At 39.2% G+C, this 21,755-nt stretch overlaps 2 protein-coding genes across 8 annotated transcripts; both read right to left on the minus strand.

Moving 5' to 3' along the window:
- Positions 1-441: 441 nt before the first annotated feature.
- On the minus strand, positions 442-5,377 carry LOC124060268. 5 transcript variants are annotated; one of them, XM_046391005.1, is made up of 11 exons: positions 5,152-5,377; positions 4,810-4,872; positions 3,885-3,986; positions 3,490-3,630; positions 3,235-3,407; positions 2,960-3,096; positions 2,671-2,764; positions 1,974-2,303; positions 1,720-1,888; positions 1,464-1,588; positions 442-1,292 (listed from the first exon to the last, which is right to left on the minus strand). In XM_046391005.1, exons 2-11 carry the CDS (start codon positions 4,826-4,828, stop codon positions 969-971), a joined length of 1,614 nt encoding a protein of 537 aa, XP_046246961.1. In that variant the 5' UTR covers positions 4,829-4,872; positions 5,152-5,377; the 3' UTR covers positions 442-968. The 5 variants fall into 5 exon arrangements, with proteins under 5 accessions (XP_046246961.1, XP_046246962.1, XP_046246960.1 ...); XM_046391006.1 differs by lacking the exon at positions 5,152-5,377 and having other exon boundaries at positions 1,974-2,282; positions 4,810-5,106; XM_046391004.1 differs by lacking the exon at positions 5,152-5,377 and having other exon boundaries at positions 4,810-5,106.
- Positions 5,378-5,387: 10 nt separating this feature from the next.
- slc1a6 (solute carrier family 1 member 6) lies at positions 5,388-21,602 on the minus strand. Of its 3 annotated transcripts, none has more exons than XM_046391003.1 (13): positions 21,020-21,602; positions 18,148-20,856; positions 17,898-17,980; positions 11,425-11,691; positions 11,172-11,309; positions 10,725-10,932; positions 9,996-10,038; positions 9,642-9,770; positions 9,210-9,394; positions 8,695-8,928; positions 8,260-8,454; positions 7,130-7,264; positions 5,388-6,841 (listed from the first exon to the last, which is right to left on the minus strand). In XM_046391003.1, exons 4-13 carry the CDS (start codon positions 11,645-11,647, stop codon positions 6,643-6,645), a joined length of 1,689 nt encoding a protein of 562 aa, XP_046246959.1. In that variant the 5' UTR covers positions 11,648-11,691; positions 17,898-17,980; positions 18,148-20,856; positions 21,020-21,602; the 3' UTR covers positions 5,388-6,642. The 3 variants fall into 3 exon arrangements, with proteins under 3 accessions (XP_046246959.1, XP_046246958.1, XP_046246957.1); XM_046391002.1 differs by having other exon boundaries at positions 18,148-18,343; positions 20,007-21,602; XM_046391001.1 differs by lacking the exons at positions 17,898-17,980; positions 18,148-20,856; positions 21,020-21,602 and having other exon boundaries at positions 11,425-12,021.
- Positions 21,603-21,755: the final 153 nt, after the last annotated feature.

The raw sequence follows: 21,755 nt of genomic DNA on the forward strand, positions 1-21,755 counted from the left end.
CAAATTTCTCAAAACAAAATAAATACAACCAAGTTTGTGTACACCTCTTTTTGAGCCTAAGGGGTTGGCAGTTTCAAAATCATCATAGTAGAGCTGGATCTGAAGAGCATATTCTTGCTGTGAAAATAAAATGTGATTGCTGAAGTAAGAACCATCATTAACATCCCTGTAGACCCCATCCTGGTGTGGTTTTGCCTTTTTAAAACTGTTGCACAGTTCACTGTTCCTAAACATGGATGAAAGAGACCCCATAATGGGTACATACATGAACTTGTCATTGACAGGAATTTGCCTGTATGTGCCTGTCGTTTTGTCTCTACGTATGTCAAAGCGGACACCAAGAATATGCTCTACAGGCTCAACTATTTTCCATTTTTTCTCAAAATGTCTCAACCTTTTACACTCCGTGTTAAGACATGAGAATGGATTTTGAAGTTGATCAAAACAATCTTGGACTTTTTCTAATGTTTCTCTGGATGCATCAGATGACAAACATTCAACAACAGCTTCTTTTGCATGTGCATGGATGTCATTGACCAGTTCCTCCATTGAGCCAACTAAAGATTGGACAGTACTCTCTGGAACTCCTGAGGCTTGTACTTGAGCAACAATAGAGCTGCACATGTCTTGTATTTGCCTTTTTTCAATTGGAATGTGAGTTGTGACAGTCACAGAAGTATCAGCATTTACTGGCTGGGATACTGAGGCTCCAACATTAGCAACAGGCTCAAAACTGTTGACAACACCTGAATCAACACCATTTCCATGTGCTCGAGATAAATGCCGCTTGTAACCAGAATATGTCAAAAACACAAAGGAACATCCAGGCTCTCCACAATTCAAACGCAAAGACTTTCCTGGGTACAGACCATGCTGAAACTTCAAATGTCTAAATAACAATGAACAACTTGTGTGGTGTACCTTGCAAATGTAACACATGAACATATTTCCAGGCAAAGATGTGTTCTTCAAACTGCAGTATGAAGAAGTCTTGCTCTGATTTCTTTGACTCGAGGACTCTCCTTCATAACACCAACATCGATGCCGTACACAGTGGTCTGGATGAATGTGTAGAAGTTGTTCAATGCCTCGTCATAGGACACAGCAAAAGCAAAATGTGCCTTGAACAGCTCATCAAAGGCAGCAACTCCGGTCTGCGTTGAACAGGGAATGACTTTTTGGTCCAGGACAATGTAGAAATTTTGAATGCTGTTCTTTCTTTCTCCGACACACAGAAGAAGTGGTTGAACAGGCCCAGTTTCTTTGAGGAAGGCATCCATGCTTCGCCCCACCTGAGCAATAAAGATACCAAATAAATCAAAAAGAAATTTGGAATTCGCTGTAGAGTAAGCACCCAAGAATTAAGAGAAAATACCTGATTTCCCACCTTAAATGCACATTGAAACATCAACACAGGCCCTTGAAAAAAACAAAAACAACAAATAACTTGACTGGTAACATACCTTAATGAACTTCACCAGCCGGTCAGCAGCATCAGATGTGCTAATCTTTGAAGCTTTCCTACCCTTGGATGTTGGAGGTAACAGATGAAGAAGCAAAAGGATGGCAGCCACCTCAGAGTCCCAGACTAGACAATAAGAATTGGCAAAAGAGTGATTACTTTTGTTAGACCACCAGAGTTGATGTTGTAGTTATGACAAAATAGTTACATGGAGTACAGTTGTAATTGCTCCCGTAAGACATCTGTTTTACACTTACCACAATCTTCAGACTCTTGTTGTGCAGACAAAAGGAGCTCGCTGACATGAGCACTTTCAGGAAGATTTTTGCAATCTGAAATGATCCTCGGTTTGAAGAATGTTGGCCATCTTGCCAGGAATTTACCCGACACTTCTTCACCAAAGAGCATTGTGAAATCTTGATCAATCTAAAAAAAACAAAAAAAACAAAATCAGCATTGGAAGAAATATATTACAGCCTAGACTGATAAAAACAACCATTCTTTATCATACCAAGCCAGGGGTATCTAGAAATCTTGGGAAATGGTCCAGGACAGTGGAGGTTGTAGCTGGATCTTGAACCACCTTTTGTCTGTGCTGAAATGTTGCCATCATTTTTTCTTTAACAAGCTTTTTGTCAGCTGAGTGCCTCATCACTGACATAGCCTCCTTGCATTCATCACCAGACAACTGCTTCACAACTGAACACATGTTGCGAGGAGTCTTGGGACCTTGTTGAAAACATGACTTGGATTTCTTTATCTCTCCAGTAGAGTTGCGCTGGACGGTTTTCAACCTCCATGCTAGGTAGCCAGACCCACTCTGGTGGTCATAAAAATGTTCCTGTCAATTAAAAAAAGGTTAATCCTGCACAGATCAGACATATGATCAATTCAACACTGTTATCAGCTCAACTGTATCTTATAGCACAAAATAAAAAGATTATCGACCATTGGGGTATGCTACAGTAAAAAATGTAGTAATTTGAAAATTCTGTCACAATAAAATATGAGAGTTTACAGTACATTTTTACATTACACAGAGAACTTTTGTGCGTGTCTGGAAAACTACATGTTTTAATGCATTTTAATACAAATACACAAGTACTGTATAATACTACAAGTCCTCTAACAAACAGACATTACATAATTAATACTGTGGAGAGAAATACCATGTTAAGAAAGAAATAAGAGCATAGGTGAATACTTACATAACCATTCTTTGAATCTGGGTCCTTCAAGTTGGGGAACAACGTTGTAATGCCAAGTGCATATGTTATGCGGACATTTACTGGGGGGATCCTCCTAATAAAAGACAGATGCATCACTGAGAAGATATTTTAGCCCAAAACAACATTTACATCAATTACTTATGTATGTTGACTAAAACTGTTTTAGTGGTTTTAGTCAAACCATTTAAACTGAATATTAGACTTGTACTGAACTGTAAACATATAAAATTAAAAATATTGCAATATTTGCAAGTGCATATTCACTTACCCATGAGTCTCTACCATGTCAGCCACAAGTATGTTCACCATCTTTCTTCTTGTACCATCAGAAAGACGGTTTGTTTTCTCATATTCTTTGAATATTTGATTACCACCTGGCTTTGAATGCAGGGCTACCATAACAGTCTGAAATAACAATTGCATGATTTCCATATAAGGCACATTCAGAGATACATAACAGTAAATATTTGCTCTGTTCATTAAATAATAGTTGTATAAAACAGACTGGCTTAGTTAACACAAGAACAGAAAAATACAGCTTACATCTTTTGCTATAATGCTGTCAGGGGGCCCTTCAATCAGCTGTCTTTTGCGTGCTTTGGTGGATTCCAATATTATTGTTACATCTGAACCCGATGATGATGACGCCCCAGATGCACGTGATGGGGACCACTCTGAGAATGAGGCCTCTGAAGAAGAATCCTCAACACTGTCATCTAAGAACACAAAAACAGCCATGTGTTGTAAAAATAAGTTTAAAGAACTAAGGGTCAATACATAATTACATCATCCAATTACCATGACATCCTTCAGTGAAGGCTTTAAAAGACACCCCCGATGACTTCAAAAGTTCATCAAATATGTCCTCATCCACTTCCACTCCTGCAGAATCCTTCAGCATCAAAGATGTAAAATCTGGCAAATTGAATTTCACCAGCACTAACAAAGAAAATATATATTACATCATGAAAGGTTATGACATGAAATCAAGTCAAAATACACACAGATATCCTTCTTGTATGCTCAAATGTTAGTAAGCATACAAAAAAAAAACAAGTTATATTGTTCTTACAAGTACCAATAACTTAATATATAAATACCTGTATTAGTATCAAATTATACTTAGAATAGAAACCACAAATTACAACCATGCTAAAATGCTTAATTATTTTTTACCACTGCTGTCACATTACCTCCTTCTACAAATTCTTGGTAACTGTAGACATCTTCTGTCTTTGGCACCCTGACCCATTTACTCACTCCCTTATACTCTACAGGAACCAGCATATCACAGCCTTCAATGACAAGAATAAAAATTATATACCACTAAACAAAGTAAATAATGAAGTTATAAGCATATTCATTGTTATTGATGTTATTTTCCTGCTAAATACAAGAGCAGAAAATAACAGTAATGTGACAAAACTTGCTACTGCTCAGCACCACTACCTATCAGAGGTGAATAAAAAATAAAATCAGATTTTGCTTACTTCCACATGTCAGACCAGTTGCCACGTTAAATGTGCGGCATTTTATGGCTTTATATTATACACTTCTAAGCATATAATGCAGCAGACAGCATTGGTAGCCTTGCAATTTTGAAGCATAAACTGTGTGTAAACCGTGTATTATAAGAATTAATGCGAGGGATGCACACAGTTCTCAACGTATGCGGTGACTGTGAAAAAAGCAGAGTCCGGTCTGTGCAGTTTTCACAACCGTAGCCCTTTGCACTGTAGTAATTTTATCTGTAAACATTAGCTGCGATCCATATTTGAAACGTCATCCGAGTAGCTACGTGAAAATATGCTGTACTAAAATACGCCACATAACAGGGTTTACACACCAGCATTTTTAGAGTATTTAATGAGGAAAATGCAAAACCAACTTATGCTACCGGAGGTTCGAAGAGAAACGAAGCCGACCGTCCTCACAGGCGGGATGCACCGCGGTTAGCTTACGTCGCTATGCAGGGTCAATGGAGAGCTAATTACTGCTGCTAATTGCTGCTGTTAGAGTAAAGCTACGCGTCAACAAATATTTTGTGAATAGTTATGTCGCTAACGGCTCATAAAGTGACAGCCAGCCATTAAAAAGCAATCATAGAAAACAACTTACCTTTCTCTCCCTCTCTCATCTGCTGTTATCGCTCGTATGCTCCCTGTTGCAGGCCAGTTCACCCTGCAGTTGTTATATGGGTTATAACAGTTGCAATTGAAAAGAATAAAAGAACGTCTTTAAAACGGGTCGCGGTTTTTATTTAGCAGTAAAGCATTAAATTAGCTAGATACTTAAGTTCTTGCTAGCAACCGGTCACTTCTACAAAAATACTTTCCGAAATGAATTTATTCAGTAGACTTAATTGCAAAACACCTGCAGCAAATGCAAGCCACTTAACACTTTCTGCCAACATTTATGTTATTAACCTAAAACTAGAAAATTTGACCGAGTAAAACTTACCTATGCGACATGGAAAAATGGCGACCGCACACTTTAAGGCGCTTCTTCACAGGAACTGAAAGGCGTGGTCAAGTTGAACACTCAACAGCGTTACTCCGCGAGAAACGACCAAAATTTACAACAACACTAACTCTGTGGGTGTTAGTTTTGCAGAGTTAAGTGTTATAATAACTCTAAACGTTGTTAAATATAAAGAACACTGGAAAATTAACACTGGCACATTTGCTGTGTAACAATAAAAATAAATCAGTCATTAGACTGCAAGATATTATTCCAGTCAAAATATAACAACATCCTATAACATATGCAGCTGAAAGCAGAAAACAAACAGGCTGCTGTATTGGTACAATGATGTTAAGCACACTGCGACCCATGACAAAATCCTCTACTGGTCTGGAAACTTATTTATAATTTATAAATCACTAACAATGTAAAAGCCATGATCCACAAAACCAAACAAATAAATAACATTTAAAGAAACAAATCATTCTGTTGCTTAATATTTCCCTCTCCTGTATTCTGGATTTAAAAAAGGAGTTTCAGATGATCCATTAGTTTACTGTGTAGCAGCACAGTCATGTATACATAGTTTAAAAGAAATAGCACCAAATATAAATATACACAAATATAATATTTATAAGAAAGCACTAAGAAACAATCTACCAAGTCACTTGAAATATATCAACTTCAAAACAATAAGTAGCAAAGTTTCTCATTCTCATCATCCTCCAGAGTTTAACAGTCAAGTACATTTAAAATTTTACAATTACATTGTGCAAGCAAACTTACATAATATATATATAAAAAAAATACTTAAATAACAGGATCCTAAATATTTATGAGACTGATGTATGCACATGATGCCAACATGACTGAGTATTTTTGTGAGTAGTGCTGTTGAAGCTCTATGTCTAAGTCTCTCAGAGGTAGTCATAATGAGAATTACAAAAGAGTGCTTGCAAAAGAAATATGTACTAAGTGTTAAGTCATGCAACAGAAGATGCCAAATTATGCAGATTGACATATTCACATGATTGCAAATCAGCTGGTTTACTTTCTATTTATGAATGGTGGTGTTTCTCGACCGTAATACTGTATAACATTAATTCTGGTGAGGAGTTTATGATGCTCTGACTGTATGGATCATAAATTATACTAATCTTTGAAGACTTGATGAAGCTGAAGACTTATTAAAAATGACTTTCACTTGTCGCTGACATATTGAACTTACCTGACACTGAATAAAACAGTCATCAAACAACAAAATGCCCCCAAATACCTGGCACTGACTGTGTCAGATTGTAGGAATAGTAAATGTTCCTAGACAGCATGTGTACATAAATCCTGTCATCAAACAGCCCCAGGCCGGAATTTGTATTGCCCTAAGCACTGGTAGAGTTGACCAAAAACTTCTAAAGACCCTGTACCATTGCAAGCCAATCTTTCAGCTAAAATGCTTTTGGTACATAAAGCCCTTAAGGGTGTCACTCTTCACATTGTGGTCTCACTGTTGCAGTGATTGAGTGAATCATTTTCCTGACAGATAAGCTGGTAGGGCTTCTCATTCTCTTCAATTACAGAGTTGCGCAACTCAGCATCCTGACTCTGCAGCTCTCCTCGGGAAAGGTGCTCCACAATCCCGGCCCCAAGCGAATCACCTAACACGTTGGTGGTGGTACGCAAGCGGTCCCTTGGGAGACAAAAGAGACAGAAAATGAGAGAAAGAATGGAAAAAGAGATGTACAGTAGGGATGTACAGATAGGGAACACATTACTGTATACCTATTACAATGTAGCTCTCAGCCCAAAATTCAATAATGTGCTTCTGAACACAAGATTTTTAATCTGTCAGTCTACATTATGCATCAATAACCTTTGGGACCTCTGGGCTCTCTGAAGCTTTACAATGACATTTAGGACGGCAGACCCACAGTACACAGACCAATCCCTGTCAAGCTGACATTTAGTAGGAACTCACAAGAACCAATCCACAGCGATGATCAGTGTTATGTCCTCGGTGGGCAGTCCCACCGATGTCAATACGATCACCATGGTAACCAGGCCAGCCTGAGGGATGCCTGCTGCTCCGATGCTGGCAGCAGTTGCCGTGATACTGCGGGGGTGGTGGGAGGGATGAAGAGGACGGTGAAGACATTTAATAAAGGGAAATAAACAAACAGCACATGTGCACTCCTAGTGGGAGTAGCGTGTGAAAAAAGCACACAAAGAATTACAAAATTATGTAAATGATTTCTGAGCTATGGCTGTACGGCTATGTTCTTGATAAACTCCAAAGTTGTGCACATTGTTGCCAAAGAGGATTACATCATAAAGGCAATGTTAGTATAATATATTTAACTATATCTCAGAATATGTATAACCTGAAATTTACACACTGGAACACTTTCTCCATGAAAAGGCTGACAAGTTGAATCATGGCACAAGGAAACTACAATGTTAAAAAAGATGTACCATAGAATTCATGTGGAAAAACATTTCTGTGCACTAACATTGTTGGTAATGATTAGTAACAGGATCAATAGTTAGACAACTTCCAGTGACTGTGACTGTTAATGGAATTTTTGCATTCTGATTTAAATAATTTTATTATCTTTAGATCATTTCTTAGTCCTGCTACTGTCATGATGCAACATATTTTACATACAAGTTGGTGTAGATTTTTTGATAGTTACTGTGAAAATAAAACACTGCAGAGGTCTGGTAAGCTCACTTCTTTTTATCTACACTCCCCAAGATTTCTTCAGCCCCAACAAGTGATGACTCAAGACACACAGCTTGATATAATTCAGATAGATTCCTCAGAAGCCCCAGAATCCCTGACAAGAACTGGGCTGTTCTTGTCAGGAACTTGAATAAACAGTTTTGTTATTATAAAATTGTTGATGTAAAATGTTAAATGTCAATGTAATATTCACAGTTAAATGGATGTGCTAAATGAAAAACAATATGATTTGTCACATGTGAGGTTGTCACCACAGAGCATAAGTTTCTGTACCTCAGGTGTTTAGAAAATCTGGTGGGCCAAGTCTCCAACATCTACAGTATTTGTGCATATGGTGCAAACCAACAAAACTGATGTAGCTTTACCTGATGGTCAGAATCTGGCCAAAGTTAAGGTCCATGTCATTGACTTGAGCAATAAATATTGCTGCCACAGCCTCGTAGAGGGCAGTGCCGTCCATGTTGATAGTGGCACCCACAGGGAGGACGAAACGTGTCACTCGTTTATCCACACGGTTGTTCTCCTCCAGACAACGAAAGGTGATAGGCAGGGTAGCAGAGCTTGAAGAGCCAGATGTAGCATAATGAAATGGAACCAATCAGACACAGTCACAGTCCCCTATCAATTCCTGTCACAGATTCTAACATATCACGTGCCCTACAAAATATAAACCATAACATGTTATGGTCTGCTCACATTGCCTCCTGTTCATAAAACCTAAAACCTGCCCTAAACACACTGGCTGGGACACAGCGATTAAGAGACATCAGTACCTGAGCAAGACAGAGGTTGAGATTTACCTAGAGGAGGTTCCCAGAGCAGTGATGAGCGCTTGCAGCAGGCCACCAATGAAGCTGTAGGGATTCTTCCTGGTCACCAGGAAGTAGAGCAGAGGCAGGACAAACAGACCGTGGATGAGGAGACCCACAATAACCGACACGGTGTACATCCCCAGCTGGCTGCCCACCTCTGCCAGGTTCTTCATCTCCACAATCTTTCCTGCAATCAGGAACAGGATGCCCACTGGAGCATACCTGAGAGATGAGATGAACTGTAATTTCTTACACTAGCAATAAACATAAAATAATAAGCTTCCACACAATCAGTTTCCCTCATTTACTCCTCCGTAAGTAGCTTTAAGGGGAACAACAACTGATTTTAATTTCACTCTGGTTAACAGCATCATCTAAAATGTTTGGTTGCTCAGCCTAAGTTTGTAATGGCTGACCGTTCAGCAAGTCAGTGGAATTTCAAGAAGGTAATTAGGTCATGTCAAGCCAAAAGCTTAGGGAGTTAGAGGTGCATCTTTACTGACCAAATGATGATGGAGACCAGCCTCATAATGGCTTCATTCAGGCAGTCAAAGAAGTCCCTGAGGGCCTGGCCCTGCTGTTTCATGTTACCAATGACGAGACCGAAGCACATGGAAAAAACCACCAAACCCAGAGCGTTCACTCCAGCAGAGGAGCCGGACACAGGGACCGTCTCCTCTACTGTCTCCTGTAGTAGAAAATAAGATAAGATAAGAAAGGCCTTTATTGGTCCCGCAATGGGGAAATTCTTAAAAACATGAGCAAGGAAACATTATGAAAGCAGAGGTGCCTGGCACAAAATGAAAGCTGTACTAAAATGATAGGCTTTTAACTATTTTTCATCCCACTTAGATCTGAATTCATCAATATGAACTAAGTCTGAAATCTTCACACCCTTGTTTTCCTCTGAGGAGATGTCTGTCACAACTACCCACCTGTATGGTGTGCAGCACTCTGCTGAGGTTCATGCTCAGCTTTGACTCTGTTGTGTTGAGATAGTCGGTGAGGTTCAGGGTCACCGTCACATTCCTTGTGTGCACAATTTTCTTATACACAGTTTTATACTGCCAGAGAAAGCGTGAAAATTAATCCACAAAGATACATTTATTAAAAATTAAAAAATTAAAAATTAAATTTTTTTTTATGGATGATGGGATATTTGTGTCATAATGTGAAATGTATGTATTTTTTTTTTGTTTCTTAAAGTAAAAATGAAATTTAGTATTAAAGCAATTAATATTGAAAATTAAAGGAATTTCTATATGACTGATGAGAAAAGATGATCTCACCTGCTTGAAACAAGCCTCAACCAGATTAGGAGGAAACATGTTCCTGCGATCAAAAGGAGAAGAGTCACAGGAGGTGACAGGTATTCTTTGTAACACTTCAACATGTTAATCAATAACCATGTGACCGTAAGAATATGAGTCATTTGTTTGATCAGATACAATTGGAGGACATGCGCGTTTTCACACTCATTTTTCCTATTATTAATGTTCAAATGTCCTCATCATATAAGTATATAAAGCCTTTGAAGTAATAGTTCAAAATTTGGGAAACTGAACTCATTTGTTTTCTAGCCAAGAGTTAAAGCAGAAGATTGTTATCACTGTCTTATCGGTCGATTAAATATGAAGCTACAGCCAGCAGCCAGTTCACTTAGCTTGTCATAAAGACTGAAAGCAGTCCAGTTTACCTGTCTACAGGTGAAACTGTCTTCCAACATCTCTGACGCTCACTACTTGAAGTGGCATATCTTGTGTCGTCTGAGCCAAAGCTGAAAAAACGATTACTAGTGGTTTGTGTCCCTATGTGCCAGACTATTTCTGAGCTGCTGCTAAGTTAAACTGTAGTGTCATATCAAGTGTAGATATGAGAGGACTATCTGACTCTCAGCGCTGGCCAGAATATCAGACTGTTACTTTAAATGTGGAAGACTGTACGTGGACACAATTAAAACAGCCAAACAGTAACAACCCCTACTGGTAAGTCAAGTAAATCTTTTAAGATCTTTTTACCTGATGAGATCCAGGAAAGCATCAGCAGCCTGGACTGGCTCTATGTTTCCACTGTTGGCCACAGGACTGTCTCTGCTGCCTTTCCCCGGCCGGATGATTATCACGATGACGATGCCGATGAACACTGCAATCAGAGTGGTCACCATGTAGTAGACCACTGCGCGAATACCCATCTTACCTGATGCTTTGCTGTCCAAAGAGGAAATACCTGAGACAGAGGAAAATTGAGACATTAGTGAGTTTGCTGTTATTGTTATCAATCCTTTTTTTAATTAACACTGATGTAATTGGCCAGTGATTGGTATGATTGGAGCTGCCAATATTTAAAGTTGTGTAGTAGTATCATTCCTTCCACTTTGCCATTTTAAGAGTCTGAACGGTAATCTGCTTGCTGGAAGCAATAAGTGTGTTTGTTCATGTTCTGTGCTCTTTGCGTTATAAGCCAACCTGTGACTAGACTGGAAACAATGAGAGGCAGCACCAGCATCTGTAGCATTCTCATCAGGAGCTCCCCAGGAAAGGCAAAGTACTTGACCTCCCTCAGGGACAGGTTATGAGGCCGTAAAGCAAAGCCCAAGAGTACACCTGAATCAATTTGCACACACACACACACGCATAAACACAAACCGAAATAAAGTGAAATTGACAGGCTGTAGGAAGAACAGCGTGAAACCTCCACTAGGTTAAACCCTTCACTCACCCAGAGCCACGGCAGCGACAGTGAACAGAACAAACAGGTTCCTTTTGAGAAAACCTCTGATGCAGTCCCTACTGACAGAGTTCATCCTCTCCTTCATGCTGTTGGCTCTCCTCTCCATGGCCCTGCGTAAACGCCTCCTCAAATCTCCTTTCTCTGGCAGGGGAGGTTTGTCCGCGTCCTCGTTTAGGAAAAGACTGGCGCTGGTGGGAGGCTTCTCATTCATAATCAGCTCCAGCACCTGATCTAGGAGGCAGGTCTCATGGGAAACTGGGCAGGGAGAGGACAACATAGGAGAAATAACTGGTCACATATTTTGACACAGTTTTTATCACATGCAATTTTTGGCAGGAATAGTTGGCTGGATGATATTTGATGATACTGACCAACAGGCAGAAATCACCAGCTCCCAAAACCCAAATGAAGTGATTTTGTAAACAAACAAACAAGTCATATCAAATGGACCAGAGCTGCTCTATGTAAAAGTTTAATTGTTTAAGATTGCAAATCAAGATATCACTTAACCTGCAGTTAGCATGTTACTGTCTGGAACATACAATATTTTATTTAACTGTTATTTTATTTAGCTTTATTGATATTTCATTTCTCCTTCTCAATGTCTGGAGACCAAAAGCCACCCTCATATTAATTGCATCAATCTGGTGGCAAATCCATTAGGAGATGGACAACACTTTAATACACAACAGAATGGATATGTCATTATTAAAACAGTTTTAGCATATCACTGCATTTTTATCTGGACTGGACTTATACTCTTACTTACTCATAGGACAAGCAAGAGATTTGAAAACATCACCTTTGTCTCTGGGAAACTGAGACAGATAAGTCATTTATCAGTTAACTACACCAAAAACATTTCTCAATTCTACTGCAATAAAAATATATAATTAATGTACTTGTTATTACATGTACTGAAGTATTCAAAGTAAAAGCAGCTGATCATGTCTTCATATTCTAAGTTACAGATGGTAACTTTGTCTGTGTTATGACTATATACTTTTGTAAAGACAATACACACAGGCTCTGTAGCTGGTCCACTCCAGCTGGCAAGACTATGTCAACAGAGAATATGATAAACGTAAAATGACATGCATGACCTTGAATACATGACCAAGTGTAGTTCTGGCTCGCAACTACACAACTGAAACATCATTAACTGCCTTTTTTATAATGAATGATTAAATATCTGATATATCATATCTAATATGTCTGTGTCTCTAAATCTCTACTGTGTTAATTTAGTTCAAGCAGATCAAAGCTGAAACAACACTGTAGTTAAAAAAAAACTGAGTTTCTGTATTCTTACCGTGTTTCCTGCTGCTGAACAACACGAGCTGTCTGTGTGTAGCACGTGGCTGTACCTTATCTATCTAGGCTACAAGGTTTTCCTCTGAAACACCTTCTGCAAACAGACTTGAAGTCCTGTGCTTCAAGAGCAATATACTAATCAGCCAGCCTCTTCATCAGCTTGTCCTGTACATCCAATAAAGTCGTTCCGCGCTCAAACACCTTTGTGTTTTCATTTTTCCCCCGAGGGATAAACACTTACCGTATGATCTCCAAAGACTTCATCTATTCCGTTTGCATCATTCTTCTCTATTGATTTTCTTTTGTCCATTGTTCTGAGGTTCACATACATCCTACACACAGTGTGAAAAACCATTGTTGAGCAGGATGTGTGGAATGACCCTTGATAATCAAAGTCCATTATTTAGCTTGGTGCCAGATGCAGAATAATGAGGTCTCACGCAGTAATGTTCACTGCCTGTGTGTGTGTGTGTGTGTGTGGGTGTGTGTGTGTGTGTAACTGAAGCACAAGAGGAAACAGGAGCATTGTCCCCATGTGTTACAACAAGTCTGAAAGCCTCAAGAGAGGGCTGATGATCCTATTTCACCAGCGAGTGCTGAATGGATGACAGTGGATGAAAAGGTAAATTAAATCATGCACTGCTCCTTTACCACTCTCTCCAACTCTACATTAATACTGAAATGGGCTCCCACTTATGGCAACAAAATATAGCATCATGTTCTGTGCATGTCCAGTGTAAATCAGTGTCAAATAAAAAAAAAACAAAGGACCATTGAAGCCTTAGTGAGGAATTGAACTGAAAAACATCAGCTGCTAGACACAGACATGCTTAAACATAACAGACGGTGATCATACATAATTATAACTTAAGGGATACAGCCAGAACCTTCCTCTCCATAGTCTCAGCTTCAGAGACTCGAGTTTGTGACTTGACACTCATCCTAGAAAGACTTCAGACTTAAGCTTAAGGAAATGATGGGATGAATGTCACTGCCTCCCTTGTTATCATGCATAACCTTACACAGCTGGTGTGCACTGCCATAAATGACAAAACAAAAGAAGGGCTTAATGCAACATCTGCGGTAAAATAAAAGATACTGGACTGAGTACAGTTAGCAAGCATAGCTTAGCATCAGCTATCTAAGCAAAGTATCAAACTTTAGCTTGCTACTACCTTTGTAGTTGTAGGGAAATTAACTTGATTAGATTGGCATTCACCGTGTTTGTTTGCTTGCCACACTTGTTCACATTGAGTGCTGACTTTGACATGAACACAAAAATGTTTACGTAAGTAGTTTGTTCAACCGTGATCTGCCGCCATCTGCTGGCAGAAAGGAACACCACCTTAATTATTAACATGGGCTACAGATTACAGGATTATTGTTCACATTTAACACATTTAATAACAACTGTGTCCAAGCCGTGCTCAGCAATGCTGTAATCCAGGTCTTTTTCTGTATTTGAGACACTTTTTTGTATGTATCTGCATTTCCGATATGCAGGGCATGTCTTCAAATTGTTGACGGTGTCTCAATTTGTTTGTGTTTTGACCATTCACTGTATTTTCTTAAGATGCAGTGCGTCGAGCTCAGAGACTTTGAACTTGACTTGGACCTTTGACCAAAGACTCGAAACTGGACTTGGATTTGCTCATCTGCTCTGCATCTAAGAAATAGTTCTGTTCCACTGGTCTGATGGAAACAACTAATTATTTTTCATTCTTATTATTTTCAGTAGAGAATACGTTTTTAATCATTCCAGCAGGTAAAATCAGATTTCAGTGCACAGATAGAATAATAATAATAAGTAACACTGGAGTCTTGTCGGCTGTCAGTGAACTGCAGTGTTCATTCTCTCTGCAATAAATTTCTGTCATCTCTGTGCTGTCCACTTTATAATAAAACACAAAACAATACTTCTTTGGATGTTGAATATGTAAATAATTAAACTTGAGTGGTTATATTAGAATAAAAACAATTTTGCTTAAAAAAAAGAAATAGTATGCCAGTGTGTGCGGTGAAGGTAACTGAAAATGTTGCTTTCCAGCTCAGTTCAGTTCAAAAGAATGCATTTAGTTTCCTCAAAGCTGCAGGCAGACCAGCAGAACTATTTGTCCCCTCAACCACAGCACTATATTGAAGCTGCATGGATCGACTGGAGTCAACCAGAGCCAATAACTTTGAGCTACATGTCCTTTTAAAATTTTATGTTTCTTTACGATTATAAATAGGTAAGAAACAAAACAATAGGATTACACTAAGATGTGCTGGGTAATGTGTTTTCTTAGGATGATTTATCAGGTGTAATGTGAATATGAACAGAAACACTGCCATGAATAGCCATACTCTCATTTCACTCACAGCGAAGAGTTTCCATTTTAGCTGTCCCATTACTGTACTACACAGCTTTACTGTTTAAGCGAGTTTCATTAAAGCAGCTGTGTCAGAAGTGTTGCATCAAAGCAGCGACCTCACTTCCAGTTTCAATCCACCGGCACTGGCTCAAACTGCTTGGTCCGGGTCAGGCTGCGGACAGCGTTCTTCTGTCTGACAACCCAAACATCCAGCTATGGATGAGGACAGGCCGGTGATAAACATTTAAACATTAAACTAACAGCAAGGAAATGAGGGTCTATAATAGTAAAAGAAAGTATTAATAACTCTGAGATGGTCAAAGAGCATTTTTTTTATACAGATAACAAAACAGATAACAAGCACATTTCACCTCAGAAAAAGTCCATTTCAGACTGCCATGTTAAAACATATTAGGACACAGGAATCTCACCTCAGGCTGTTATATTGGCCAACACATTTTAAATTCCGCATCACAGTCTCTGTCATATTTTCATCGCTGCATTACAACAACCATCAAAAACCCTTTCAGAATAACAATTTTAATATGTAATATTCTCCACACAACCACACACACACACACAGAAATGTAACTCCAGTGAGCTTCTCACTGATAACTCACCACTCATGGTGTAAAGTCTACGTCAAACAGTCCAGTCAAAGTCAGGCCTCAGCTCTCAGCTCTCAGCTCTCAGCTCTCAGTCAGGACGATGTGTATGTGAAAGTGACAGGACGTCTCATTGCTCCTCTCTCATAAGCAGACAGACATGAAAAGGCCTCTCATATGAGCTGACCTTCTCACACCTCCACACACACACACACACACACACATTGAACAGCCAACCTTTTGCACTCTGTGACATGTCTGTATGAAAAACTGCACCCTCAAATTTTTTTGTTGCACAGGCGATCTGCTTCCTTGAACAGAAACCTGCTTATATTTCAACATTTTGTACAACATGAAAGATAAATTGCCTGATAAGGTGTCCATTATCAGAAAGTAATGCATGACGATCATGCAAGACATGATAATATATACAACAAAACAACCGGACCAAAATCTTCTTATTTTAAGTTGCACTCAATACACAATTTTATACTAAAGGTTTATTTGTGGTTGAGTGTTAAACAGTTAAGCTACAGACATAAGCTCCAAAGCTGAACTGAATTCTATGCCAGAGACTTGCCTTTTAACCACAACTGGCAGTGTTGCGAACCTAACTGTACACATATTTGCCTTTACACTACGCATGCTACTGAAGTCCGCCATGAGAAGGCACAGCAGACAGTATGGAAATTTTGAATTTGCATGATGTAAATGAAAAACACGAAGAAGAAGAAGAATTACTATTTTGTTAACTGTGAGATCACAACAGAATAAAAAAAAATGCGGCACCGTCATAGATGTGTGCAAGGGCCCCAAATCACTCACGTTTGACAGTGGTGTGCATGTTTGTCTCATTTTGCCAATGCAAGAAACAGATCATGAGGAACACAACCAATATCTCTAATGACAGCCAGTAGACAAAGTGAGCCAGTCAGTTCAGCAGTGCGGCTTGCTGTCACCCTCTAGCTCTCTAGCTTCAGGCATCTGTTACCATCTCCCATACTGACCCTTCACTGCCCCTACTGTTCATGTGCATACTGCAGCTTGTGTGTAACGTTAATTTCTGAAGGCGTGTATAGCAAATGGATAATGGACACAAGATATGTGAAGGAATGTAACAACTGTGGCTGGTTGTGTTTTCTTATAGAAGTGCATGGTAATGTTTTTTAGGAGCACATGTCTAGTACAGCCGTCCTCAGTGCAAACACTCTGTACACCACAGTCACAGCGAATGAAATCTAGTCGATTGCTGCTACACAGTCACTGTGTGCAGTCTAAATAAGTGGCTCACATATGATACATCCAGTGAGGCTTTAAATGCTGCCATCAACGAGTGAAATCCTACGCTGAACTCAAAACAAAACCTAAAAACCGTTTGTCAAGAGACCTGTTAAGCTTGATTTGATTCCTTTGGGAAGCTTTGTTTCCTATTTCACATGACAGGTTTTTTAATATATAAGGTTATATTATGATAATTATTGGGCCTATCAGCAAAGACAGCAACAGACAGACTGCTCAAAGTGAGAAAACACAAGATACATACAAATACAACAATCCCAAAGAAGAATGTCACATCAGTAGAACTGTCATTTAGATTTATTATGATTTATCATTTATCATTATAATTATCACGCAAAGGAGGTAGTTTGGTTTGTCACATACAAACAGCAAAAATGCTTTAGATAAAACTGAGAAAAAGCTAATTATTGTGGCCACTGACTTCACAGTTCTCTACGATCTGAGTTTGACACGCTACTGGCAAATCGATAAGGAGAACGCAAATTTCAAAACAAACTACTTTGTTGAGTTCCAGTATAGTAGCAGCAGGAGAAAATACCACCCAATCACAACTGAATATGTACAGGAAAATTACACCATCTACACATGCCTGCAAGACTTACATTGTGGGCAAGAGAGATCTCACACACCGCTGCACTGATTTTGCTCATAAAATCTCCGTCTCACAGCCCCCTGACTTTACAAAAGTATAATACTAAAATTCTGGAAAATCCCTTTAATTTAATTCAATAATAATCCATCACAAAATAACACCAACACTGGGTCAAAACAACCCATGCCTACTGGACCCACACTGTGTACAATTTTAACCCAGTGTTTTTTGGGTCTGTTGGTAGCTGAATACATAGAAACTGACTGCAAAAGAAACAGAAAAGATAAAGTCAGATACCCTGTTTCTGCCCTTCAGTGGAGTCAAGCTGTGATAAGGAGACAGATCCTTCCGTCTTGAATTGTTTGTTCTCTCTGAAGAAGCTGCAAAGACAGGGATTATAACTTCACAATCTTCCATATAAGTTTCACTCAAATAATGTCAGACTTAACTAGAAAGTTTAGGGGGAAAAAAAGGTAATTCAGTGGAAATTTAAAAAATGAAAAATTGGAAAAGGAAAAAAGAAAGGTAATTACAAATCAGGTCTTACACAGCTCTGTGTGTCCAAGACGCTCCTCACACTGTCATGTGGATGCCTCTCTCCACCACGCAACCGATAATGAACTAGTGTAGCCCACACACTGCATCTCCCCTCATCATCGTCATCACTGTTATCTCTCGTTTTACTACCAAGCGGCTTGCGCTTCTCGCATGGAGCCTCCGGCGATGAGGAGCGCCTGGGAGGTCTGCGTGGGAGGAGGAGAGGTTAAGGATCCTTCAGGAGAGAAATAAATAATAAACCACCTGCTACGCGTCCACAACAATGAAGTCAGTGTGAAATACTCTCACACCAATCAACTGGTTTCTTAATGGATTTCATTATTGGATAACTAATTGAAAGAAACTGCCACTTTATGATGAGGTGATTAATTCTCCACATGGTGATTTTGCTTATCAAACAGTAAGTTTGGGTCCTGAGGGAGCCTGCGGCATGAACACACGGCCGTCATTGCTACTACAACATGCTTCTGCTCCACTGCTCTGAACCACTCTGGGGAGCTCATGTATTTGTAACCCTTTGACACCCAGCTGCCCAGCTTTCCACTCTCACGCCCACTCATCGTTCACAAAAGTTGGATTGATATGCATGAAGCCTACCACGCACTGAAAAAGCAAACACAGAAAAAAAAGCACCATATTTGTGCAATTTTATCAATCATATCGAGGATTTCATTATGCCACAAATGCAAAGTTACAGGTAGGCGTACCTGCAGGTGGGTCTGTGAAAACACAAGCTGTTCTTGGATTTATGGTGATATTTTGAGACCAGGAAATTTACTTCACCGGATTGAGCCGCTCCCCAAAGTCCATTTAGAAACTGACTTCCATCAAATCACAAGATCTTCCTCAGCCTATGAAATTGCTTAGTTGTTATAGAATTTCAGATTTTCAAGTTTAAATTTTTCTGAGGACTTCTTGTCCACCTTAGCTTAAAAGACAATTTCTTCAATACTTTTTGCTGAAGAAGATCATGGTAAGACTGAAAGCTCCAGAGCAGCTACTCTACTGGTTAAGAGTTTGATATGCTGAGAATTCAAGCCAAATGGAGAAAAGAAATTTGAAGATCTACAATCCAACTGCTACTATTGCACTGCCCTATCACATGGAAATATTTCCGCCAAACATATTTGGTGTCTTTGGAAGTTAGAATAAAGTTCTGTGGGTTTGAATAATTCCTTGCCACACAGCATATGTTTATAAAGATGAACCCACCAGCAGAATAAGATGCTAATGAAGAATTTCTCTGCCCTTTATTAACACAACACACAGATAACCTCTGCATGCCCAAACATTTTCTGCAAACATTCAGCAGACCGCTTCTCCAGCCAGTTATTACACATGTACATGAATGTGAGGCTGTGGACTTCCCTCTGGTTCCAATCTGGTGTAGGACCAAAGTGTTAGCAGCAGATTGCATCGCCATGGCAACACAATTATCCTGCCATAACGTGGGAGGTAGGGATCACGTATGATCCACGGTTGGATAGTGTAATTATTCACCCGCCTGCAGGAAGGAACATTTATCTCCTCCGTGTTATTGTTCAGGGCATAGCTACGATTTCACTTTGTTTGAAGTGATTTTTGTAATTTGAGTTTAATTATGGTTTGATATGAATGGAAATTAATATATTAAATATATTTAATAAGACTCAGGTTAAACAAAGCCAGTCTGTTTTAGGACCATGGCAACAAAATTATCAAGAGAAACCATCATTTTTAAATCGTGATAATTACAGCACACAGTATAGCATGCCTGCAGTACTGTATAGTTCCCACTTATAGCTGTCCATTAGTTACCAAGCAACATGCAATGTGTTGATGTTTTGGTATTGGTGGGAGCAAACTCACAATGAGAGTCTGGGCACTGGCTGAGATGTTTGTCCAACCACTTTATTGTCTCATAACATGGTATAAAAGTATTATGATGCCCAGGCAAGTGGAATGGAGCATGCTTCCTTCTGTCCCCAGAACAAAAATAACAGGCATGCGCATGCACACACACACACTCTCTCTCTCTCTCGCACACACACACACGGGTCACTCATCAATTATTTCTCAAAGGGGGGATATTAGCTCAGCGTTGCCCTAAATCGACCTTCTCCCATGATGTGACACAGAGCAGGTGTTATTTTAAGACTTAAAAAAGCCTTACACAGCATGTTCAGCTCAGTTATGTTTGGCCCTTGGAAAATGGACAACTCCTTAGTGGTGCTGAACATTACACACCACCCTCCACCATGATGCCAACTAACTTGTATGATTACAAACTGCAGTTGCCTTTATTAAAATGAAGGTGATGAGATACACTATGCTGCTATAGATTCGAAACAGGAAATTTATCTAATTTGTTCTCTTACTGCAATGTCATAAGTAAAAGGATTGTGATTGTGAGCTTCTGAAAGGCAAAGCCGAAATGAACCGGCGGCGCTCATTAAAATCAAACTTTTCTCACAGGCGTTCTGAATAGCGAGTCTCTTTCCTTGAATAGTTTTTCCCTGTTTTACTGCATCGTTTCCCCAAGTCATCAGTTCAAAGGCAAGTGATTGGTTCCAGGCTCACATATTTAAGAGATGAAAGGAGAGAAAGCTCTCTGTATCAAAATGCCTTGGCACACACAGAAAGGTCAGGGAATAGATTCTTTGCTTTGAAATGTCAGCTGATTACTTTATAACAGGCAACATGAAGCTATTTGAAGGGCCTGTAAGGAGAAAAAAAAAGGATTTACTGTTGGGGGAATGAAAAGCAGATTGTTACCTCTGATCATATTACACTGGTGATCTGAGAGGCATATTTCCAATTCAGCCTTTTTATCTGAGAAACAATGGAATAGTAAACTGTACACAATCAAATGCAAATCAAACCTGGATGTGGACACACGTGATTCAGACATGGTGGCATGCTGTAAAGCAGTGGTTCCCAAGTCCCTGAGGCCCTAAGTCGGAAGAGAGTAGATATTTCTGTTTAACAAAAATTATGTTTGTTTTGGCTTCTGTGCAGAGGTCATATCTCCAGTAACACTTGTAGTATGAAGAACATGTTCATTCTCAGACCAATGCGTTTTGGCTTGTGGCCTTTATCAGAGTCACTGGTCTGATAATAAAGTTGTTCTGTATACTTAAAGTTTGGCTGGAGATCTGACCTCCTTTTTCTCTTTTCAGTGCACCATTAAAGTAGGTGAAGTTGTGTAGGAAAATCTTGCTCTGGCTTTTTTCCTTTTCTTTTGTTTTTAAATTCCTGCAAAATGTTTGACACTTTCTTCTTGGCAGCTGTCTAAAACTCCTTTAAATTAAATAAACTCAGGAGGAACAAAAAGAAAAAAAACATTTTTCGTTTGAACTGATAACTTAAGTCAACACTAAGGCCATAAATTGCAATGAGAGATGATCAATCACGGCTTCATTTTAAGGGCTCACAAGCCACAAAGTTTATGAACCAATGCTGGAAAGTATAAAAAGACTTGATTTAATATATATTGGCTTTTTCAAAGACACTATGAGATGTCTTTTAGGCAGCCACTGACAGCCATTTACTGTTGTATCAGCATAATGCTGACCCTGAACTGCACTACTACTTTATTAGAAATGATGCTAATGATGC

Source organism: Scatophagus argus, chromosome 6 (genome assembly GCF_020382885.2).
Source record: "Scatophagus argus isolate fScaArg1 chromosome 6, fScaArg1.pri, whole genome shotgun sequence".
Lineage (NCBI taxonomy): Eukaryota > Metazoa > Chordata > Actinopteri > Scatophagidae > Scatophagus > Scatophagus argus.

Bases quoted from the DNA above. Each gene is read 5' to 3' on its own strand.
- LOC124060268 (XM_046391005.1), bottom strand. The intron at 3,408-3,489 runs GTAATTGGATGA...TTGTGTTCTTAG, and splicing joins CTTCACTGAAGGATGTCATG to ATGACAGTGTTGAGGATTCT. The intron at 3,097-3,234 runs GTAAGCTGTATT...TTGTTATTTCAG, and splicing joins ACAGCATTATAGCAAAAGAT to ACTGTTATGGTAGCCCTGCA.
- slc1a6 (XM_046391001.1), bottom strand. From the start codon at position 11,713: ATGTTGTCCTCTCCCTGCCCAGTTTCCCATGAGACCTGCCTCCTAGAT. The intron at 9,771-9,995 runs GTGAGATCATCT...TTTCTCTGGCAG, and splicing joins TTGAGGCTTGTTTCAAGCAG to TATAAAACTGTGTATAAGAA. The intron at 6,842-7,129 runs GTGAGTTCCTAC...TTGTCTCCCAAG, and splicing joins ATCGCTGTGGATTGGTTCTT to GGACCGCTTGCGTACCACCA.